The sequence below is a fragment of the Plecotus auritus genome (genome assembly GCF_963455305.1).
Source record: "Plecotus auritus genome assembly, chromosome: 7".
Lineage (NCBI taxonomy): Eukaryota > Metazoa > Chordata > Mammalia > Chiroptera > Vespertilionidae > Plecotus > Plecotus auritus.
Window position 1 is genome coordinate 8693506 of NC_137774.1, and position 9198 is coordinate 8702703.

General features: G+C 40.3%; 1 protein-coding gene across 1 annotated transcript; it reads left to right on the top strand.

The window, feature by feature from the left end:
- Nucleotides 1–1009: 1009 nt before the first annotated feature.
- On the top strand, nucleotides 1010–5363 carry KRT10 (keratin 10; the record flags this gene model as incomplete). Its single annotated transcript, XM_080680236.1, has 8 exons — nucleotides 1010–1591; nucleotides 2411–2493; nucleotides 2863–3019; nucleotides 3112–3273; nucleotides 3364–3489; nucleotides 3753–3970; nucleotides 4356–4705; nucleotides 4996–5363. 8 exons carry the CDS (start codon nucleotides 1010–1012, stop codon nucleotides 5100–5102), a joined length of 1785 nt encoding a protein of 594 aa, XP_080536362.1. The 3' UTR covers nucleotides 5103–5363.
- Between the last annotated feature and the right edge of the window lie 3835 nt (nucleotides 5364–9198).

The following is a 9198-nucleotide window of genomic DNA, read 5'->3' on the forward strand; positions in this document are numbered from 1 at the left end:
AATATACCCATGGAAATGTTTTCTTTTTGAGAAACAGAATCTAGCTTGGAAACATATGTTCACAGTCTAGTTCATAATTTTTGGAGCAAGTATTACTCTCTAATCTAGATTGATATTCTTGCAAGCAAATTTTTACTCATAATCATAACATATCTAAATTTTCCCTCTCAACCAATCAAACGTAATATAAGTAAGTACTGGAGGTTAGTTTTTCATATCTTATGCTAAGAATGTCTATATAATGGTCTTCACATAAGCCTTAATTAAAATTTATTTATTTATTGTTTTTAATGTTAAAAAACAGTAGCACCATTAAATTAGAAGATTCCTAAATCATTACTCACTTCCAATTTCCTAGGCAAAATAGCAATATACCTTCATTCTCCAAACACACACACACACACACACACACACACACACACACACACTTCCTAAATTGTGCTTTTATAGCTTTAACTTTTTATATGTGGCAACTTTTGAACACTAATTAAATGGTTTGGCATATGCATTTTCTTTTTAGTTGCTTAGAGTTTTCTACAAGATCTCTATTATAGCATGCTGTTTGTTGTTCCAATTAACTAATACTGCTTAAAACATGAAATTGAAAAATCCTATTTTAACCATAACTTTGCAGCTAAAATTCTTTTTCCAAACTTTGCAAACATTCTACAACCTAAATTAGTGCTGAGATCAAACTGGATCTCAACAGTTGCTCAATGTTCTTCTAAAGGTGAAAAAGCATTTGTTTATCTGAACTACACCCATTTTCAATTTCAACACAGCAAACCTCTCATTTGTTCTTAAGGCAAATTTTAAGCCATACATATTGGGATTGGTTATTACTGAAGATAATTTATGCAATCATGAGCCAAAGATGCTAAGTTGGCTAGAAGAAAACCATGCAAGTAAGCAAACTCTACCACTTGTGGGACACACCTCCTGTGCATATATAAAGGCTTGCCACTGTCCTTGGTTGCAGCAGGAACTCCCTGGGCTAAATAGCATCACCATGTCTGTTCGATACGGTTCAAGCAAGCAATACTCTTCCTCCCGAAGTGGAGGAGGAGGAGGAGGAGGAGGAGGAGGATCCCTCAAAATTTCGAGCAGCAAAAGCTCCCATGGTGGAGGATATAGCTCAGGGGGGGGTTTCAGTGGTGGCTCTTTCAGCCGTGGGAGCTCTGGTGGAGGCTGCTATGGAGGTGGACTAGGAGGTGGGTATGGTGGAGGTAGCTTTGGTGGAGGCTACGGAAGCGGCGGCTTTGGTGGGGGCTATGGAGGAGGCGGCTTTGGAGGAGGCAGCTTTGGAGGGGGCAACTTCGGTGGGGGCTTCGGTGGAGGCAGCTATGGAGGAGGCTTTGGTGGTGGTGGATTGGGAGATGGTGGCCTTCTCTCTGGAAATGAAAAAATAACCATGCAAAATCTGAACGACCGCCTGGCGTCCTACTTGGACAAAGTTCGGGCTCTTGAAGAATCAAACTATGAGCTAGAAGGCAAAATCAAAGAGTGGTATGAGAAGTACGGCAACACAAACCAGCGAGAGCCTCGTGACTACAGCAAATACTACAGAACCATTGAAGATCTTAAAAATCAGGTAAGGGGCATTTAAAAACCCAACGTTAAGCCTATTTTTCATCCATGTGATTCAGATAGATCAATTTTAAATTAACCATGATGTAGCTGTTCATTGTGTTTGCCTATGTTACTTTCTTGCTTCCAAAATCAGTCCTGTCTCATCAAAGGTAAGTATTTGTGAGGATATGCTCATTTCCATCTTCATCCAAAAATGTGTGTTGTGTGTCTTATAGGATGGTGGATTAATGAAAATGAAAATGTTTTTGTTTTAATGAGTGTATAATGAGTCCACAGTTACAATACCCTAGATCATTTACAAATAGGAACACAGAAAGAACTGCTAAATGAGTCCGAACAAAGTATCATTCAGATTGATAACAAAAAAAAAAATACTCATTACTTACATTGTGAGAAACATGAACTCTCCAGTAAGGAAATGATATATTGTTTGCCTCTATGGATTTGTGAACAGTGTACCAGCTTGGAGTGTATTCATTTAGAATATATTTTTATAACAAATTAAACCAAATACAGGTATGAGCCAGCATTAGCTGAAATACACAGAAATCACACAGTATAAGAGGAGGACACATATGTAGGAACTCAGCTATATAATTCCAGTTAGTTTTCAGAAAGAGATGATAGAGACATAGAAGAGTATAGAACCTTCAAGAGAACAAATGACTCAAGTTTAAGTGTCAGGGTAAGCCTGCAATATTTCATATTTAAAATAAAAAATTCCCCCCAAATTTTGTAAGAGAACAACATAAAAAATGTAGTTCATCTATGCCACTATAAAAGCCATATCTATGTCTTATTTCTTTACCTCTTCCCACAGATTCTTAATCTAACAACTGATAACGCCAATGTCCTGCTGCAGATCGACAATGCCAGGCTGGCAGCGGATGACTTCAGGCTGAAGTAAGCTAAGTGAATGGAGTACAATATTGTCACAACAAATATATGAGTTGTTTTTAACAATGACTTTGGAAATCCACAATAGCATTTACATTTCCCTGAATTCATTTAAAGTTAAACAGTATTGGAGCCGTCAGAGATATTTTCCGTTTCAATATCACCTTTTTGAGCAATATTAAAAGAAGAAAATGCATTTTAAAGTAACTGCTAAGCTTCTTTGCACTAAACCACTAATATCCCTATGTGAATTAGTACATGATAAATGTTGCCATGACATGAAGTCAACTCTATATTTGCTTTTTAAATAGTCTCTGCCCAAGCACACCGCCCTTATTTATGTTATAACCAGTCACTGTGCCATGCTTGTTTCAGGTATGAGAACGAGGTAGCCCTCCGCCAGAGCGTGGACGCTGACATCAACGGCCTGCGCAGGGTGCTGGACGAGCTGACCCTGAGCAAGGCTGACCTGGAGATGCAGATCGAGAGCCTGACTGAAGAGCTGGCCTACCTGAGGAAGAACCATGACGAGGTGATGCAAAAAGTTATCTGTACGTCTCCCAGCCAAAAGATGGCTCATTTTGGTCACAGTGCAGACATTAAATTTTTCTGTTCCTCAAACAGGAAATGAAAGACCTTCAAAATGTGTCCACTGGTGATGTGAACGTGGAAATGAATGCTGCCCCAGGTGTTGATCTGACTCAACTTCTGAATAACATGAGAAGTCAGTATGAACAACTTGCTGAACAAAACCGCAAAGACGCCGAGGCCTGGTTCAATGAAAAGGTAACCTACCTTCCCCTTCATGGTGAAGCCAACGGAGGTTGGTTACCATTTCAGATTTTGCTCATCTCTTCCTTTTTCTCATACTTTTAGAGCAAAGAACTGACTACAGAAATCGATAGTAACATTGAACAAATATCCAGCCAAAAAACGGAGATTACTGAATTGAGACGCACTGTTCAAGGTCTGGAGATCGAACTACAGTCCCAACTAGCCCTGGTATGTTCATAACTCTCTCACACACAGTTTCACGCTCATGCAAGAATATGTAACACACACACACACAAAATGCGGAGTTGGGGTACAAAAGTAGAAATAAAAATTGGAGCTCTTGTTAAATGGGAGAAAAACATCACTGGCATCAAATGTAAAACACAAATTTTATTCATTTTATATGAAGTCTTAAGTTGTTAAATAAATTTCACTGTACTCAACTGAACGAGGGGGTCGCTAAGCCACCATATATTCTCTCCCATTTTCAGAAACAATCTCTGGAAGCCTCCCTGGCAGAAACAGAAGGTCGCTACTGCGTGCAGCTCTCCCAGATTCAGGCCCAGATCTCCACTCTGGAGGAACAACTGCAACAGATTCGAGCTGAAACCGAGTGCCAGAATTCTGAGTACCAGCAACTCCTGGATATTAAGATTCGACTGGAGAATGAGATTCAAACCTACCGCAGCCTGCTAGAAGGAGAGGGAGGGTAAATTATCATCTTTTTTTTTTAATTACCCCAGTAGCTTTGATTCACTATTCCAATCGCCAGGCTTTCCTAAAACCCAAGGAAGTGCCAGAGAAAGGGAAATGGGAAATGGGAAAGCAGCAAGGAGGCAGAATACAAAAAAAAAAAAGGCGTATGGAACCAGCCTCCGTTTCTCACGAATTTGATTCTGGAATTTGATTCTGAGGGTTGTGTGTATATAAAATTGTGTTTAAAGAATGTGTTTTAAAATTTAAAGTGCATACTTGGCAGGGTGGGGTTTTTCCCCTTAAAACATGTTTTATTTTCTAAAGTAACAAAAAGCCGGAAAGCGACCCACCGTCTTCCAATGTTTGCGTTAACTGAATGTGACGTTTACTCCCTGTAGTTCCGGAGGCGGCTACGGCGGCGGGCGCGGCGGCGGGCGCGGCGGCGGCTACGGCGGCGGAAGTTCCGGCGGCGGCTACGGCGGCGGAAGTTCCGGCGGCGGCGGTGGTGGCGGTAGCTACGGCGGCGGAAGTTCCGGCGGCGGCTACGGCGGCGGAAGTTCCGGCGGCGGCGGTGGTGGCGGTAGCTACGGCGGCGGAAGTTCCGGCGGTGGCGGTAGCTACGGCGGCGGAAGTTCCGGCGGTGGCAGTAGCTACGGCGGCGGAAGCTCTGGCGGAGGCCACAAGACCTCTTCCGGGTCCACTGGGGAGTCCTCATCTAAGGGACAAAGGTCAGGAGAACCTGGCTGGGGTAAAAAGAATTCGTCTTAACTTTCTCAAAAATTAAAATCTTAGGGTTCCCACTTGCTTTTTTTTTTTTAATAAATTATACTCTTGACACCAATCTTGAAGGAAAACTTGCGTAGTTTAAAATGCTATCGCTTAAACATTGCTCGGATTGTTTAAGCAACTTTAGAAAGTTAAATTTTCTTTTTTAAAGTTGGTGTCTTTTTCTTTTAGAAATGTTGCTTGTTAATTAGTGGGAACCCCCACAAATTGCTTTGTCTAAATTCTATTTTCTTTTTCGTGATTCGCTTACAGACACCAATAAAACCAGAGTGATCAAGACAATTATTGAAGAAGTGACACCTGATGGTAGAGTCCTTTCATCTAAGGTTGAATCAGAAACCAAGAAACACTACAAGTAAACTACATCAGGAGGAGTCTCCCTTCACACAGGCCATTTTGCACAGATGCATGAAAAACAGAACCTCCAAGAAGAACAGAACCTTCCATCTTAATGGTCTATGGAAATAGGTTCCCTCTTTGAAAATAAGCTGTCTAAAAGGTGTTTTTGTGGTTTCTGTATTTCTTCTTTTCACTTTACCAGAAAGTGTTCTTTAAAGGGAAAAAAAAAATTCTATCCTCGTCTACTATTGAACTCAATAAACTTTCTTACTGATGCAAACAATTTTACTTGGTCAGAATTGTCTTTATTTAAATTAGGTTATATTTTTAACCTTAAACATTAATCAGCTATAGCATTTGAAGGTTGATTTATCCATAAATTTTGAAGAGAAAATTATTGTCATTAAGATTTCTCTGAGTACATTTTTTAACCTTGTGGGCATGTTGGACCAATGTCAGTAACCTCACTGAGTAAAAAGTTCATGAGTCTTCAATCTTATTTTTTCTTAACGATACACAATATGGATAGCTCCCAGTTCTCTATCTCTGAATTATTATAAGCCCAGAAATTCTGAAATCTCTCAACTAAGATCCAAAAATAAAGTTAATTGGAAATTTCACATTTCATGATTACTTGACTTCTCACATTTACCTTCCCGTATTTTCTTCCCATTACTATATTACTTCTGCCCAACTGCCATGCAGCTTAAGAGATATTTTCCAGTGCTTTCTAGCACAGTGAAATCATATCACACAAAATTATGTGGTGTCCATCAGATGAACAGGAGAAGCACTGTCAAGCCAGGTGATGCCAATTTGGCCAAAAGGACATATCTATGTTTTTGCTTTGGCCAACCCTGCCCAGAGAGCAATACTAAAAATCTGGTACTTGTAGGGTCAACCCCATCACCACATCTTTCAGCCAATAAGAACCCAAATTACATTACTTCATACTCTGCTAGTATATGGGGTGGGTAAGGGCTGGAGTTATTCTGTGCCCCTAAGACTACCTTATGTTCTCTGGTGGATTCCTGTATTACCCACGTCTACCAAACAGCATTCCACAACATCCTTCCTGATTTGAGCTCCAGTTTTCCCCAGGACATGAGCCCCTGGTCCCAAAGCTATTTGCTTGGTATTCCTGTTCGGTAAACCCTACCTTCTGTACCCCAAATTGATGACTGAAACCCTATTTCAATGTGAATAAATTTCCCTATAGTAAAGTTTCCATGACCTGCTTGGCACCAAATAATACCATAGTTCAAAGATTTTCCACTTAATTCATATGTCCTATTATATATGTACCAGCTACTCTTTTGGGGGACCACTCTTCTGAGGTTCACTGTTGAAGTCCCAACATGCCACATTGTAAAGCCCTGAAACACATGTTGCTGGGTAAGGACTCTTAGAGTACATACTGTATAAATATTGACTGCTGTTCAAAAACACTATCTTTTTAAAATACTTATTATCTAACAAAGTTAACCAAGTCCCTGGAGTATCCTATATAATAAAAAGGTAATATGCAAATCGACCTAACAGTGGACCAAATGGCGGAATGACCAGTCACTATGACGCACACTGCTCACCAGGGGGAAGATGCTCAACATAGGAGCTGCCCCCTGGTGGTCAGTGCACTCCCACAGGGGGAGCACCACTCAGCCACAAGCCGGGCTGACAGCTGGCGAGCACAGCAGCCTGCCTCTGTGGCAGCACTAAGGATGTCCAACTAAGGCTGTCGCTTGGGCCTAAGCCATCAGTCAGACATCCCCCAAGGGCTCCCGGACTGCGAAAGGGCGCAGGCCGGGCTGAGGGAACACTCCCCCACCCCCCCGCCGCCAGTGCACTAATGTTGTGCACCAGGCCTCCAGTTTTTCATAATCTGAGATGACTGTTCTCTTTATACTGAAAAGATAAGTGTTTTCAAACTTGAGACAAATACAAATATGTTATTATAAGACTAGAGGCCCAGTGCACAAATTCATGCACTGTTGGGGTCCAGCCGGCCTGCCCCGATGAGGGCCATCAGGGTAGGCTGGCTGGGGTGAGGGGCCATGGGTGGGGCCAGCCAGGGGACAGGGCCAGCCAGGGTGAGGGGCCACAGGCATTCTGGTCATTCCGCTGTTCAGTCAATTTGCATATTACTCTTTTATTATATAGGATAGTTATTTGTTATTAAGCTTTGTCTTTTCTTCTACCCATTCATAAGCCAGAATCTCAGTGCATCAGAGTTCTTTGTCTGATTGTGTGGTGAGCGAAATCTTTATTTCTGAAAGGTCTGAATCATGGTGGTCCTGTTATCTGACCTTTTCAATCTTTCAATATCTCCTTAAACAATTATTTATATTAAATTCTCTCTGATAAGCCCTGGGCAGGTAGCTCAGCTGGTTAGAGCATTATCCTGATATGCCGAGGTTGTGGGTTTGATCTCTGGTCAGGGCACATTCAAGAATCAACAGATGAATGGGTGGAACAATGAATCGATTTCTCTTCATCTCTCTATCTATCTCTCTTTTTCTCCCTTCTTCTCTAAAATCAATAAAAAAGTATTTATAAAATATTTACAATCTTTAGAGAAATGCAAGTCAAACATTAGGGTAACTGCTATTTAAAAAATAAGACTTGGCTTGGGATGGTGAACACAATATGATATACAGATGTATTATAGATTTGTACCCCTGAAACTTATATAATTTTATTAACCAATGTCACTCCAATAAATTCAATTTTAAAATAACAAAAATTAGGAAATAGCAAGTGTTGGCAAGGATGTGGAAAAATCAAAACTCTTATGCCCTGTTGGTGGGAATTTAAAATGGTACAGCTGCTATGGAAATCAGTATTATGGTTCCTCAAAAATATTGAAACTAGCCCGGCTGGTGTGGCTCGATGCTTGAGCTTCGACTTATGAATCAGGAGGTCAAGGTTCAATTCCCATTCAGGGCACATGCCTGGGTTGTGAGCTCGATCCCCAGTAGGGGGCATGCAGAAGGCAGCTGATCAGTGATTCTCTTATCATTGATGTTTCTAACTCTCCCCCTCTCCCTTCCTCTCTGAAATCAATAAAAATATATTTAAATATATGCATATCAAAATTAGAATTACCATATGATTCAACAATAACGTCCAAAAGAATTGAAATCAGGGTCGTTTCCAGCAGCATTATTCACAATAAGAACTTGAGGCAACTATTTTCTTCCCCTTCATGTTCCCTGCTACTAGTACAGTCCTGGTGCATAGTAGATGCTCATTAAAATTTCCTTTATGTTGTTATGAGTTTTATTTTAAAAAACATAAGTTGTTATATGAATATGTGTTTTCTCATCTTAAAATCAGAGGAAAGAAACCTCTCTCCCTGATTCCTTGTAAGGTTCAAATGAGATAATACACGAGAAATCACTTTGGAAGCTGTAAAGCACCATATAAATGTAAGGAAACCTTGTCTTTATGTTCATTGTGCTCTGGCATTTTGAAAACATCAATATTAAAGTTGCTTCTGATCAGGGGTTTAGTGATTTCTAGTTGAGGCCAAAGCAGAGGTTCAGAAGCTAAGCAATATCCATTTGAAGGTGAACACTGCCGCCTGGTGGAAATAGAAGGGCAGGGGCAAGTGTGGTTAACAATGGGGCATTGCCAAGGGTGATACTGACTGCAAAGGAGAAACCACTTACTTAAATTTATACTTCTTGCCTTTTTTGTCACAAATGCTCTTTTAGAAGTAGTCTCTTTACATATGCAGGATGTAGACACATTACATCTATAAGTTGTCTAATTATTATTACTTACAGTTAATAATCAGGCACTGAGAAGATTTATAATTCCTTATATACTTTAATATTCTAATTCTTTAATATTTTGATTCAATAATCCAATAACAATTAAAATAATAATTTTTACAATTTATACTGCATGTTAATACTATTGATGACAATATGTACAGCAGGTATATGTATCAGCATGGTTCATTTATAGTGTATATAAAATATGCTCATGATGCCAGAATCTCAAGGCCATCTTGAACATATGCCAAGTCTTCCCCTGGCATGTGCCTGGTGACTGAGCAAATTGTTTGACATTTCTGGGTCTCAGTTGACTCATCTTCCAAAAAAAGGGACT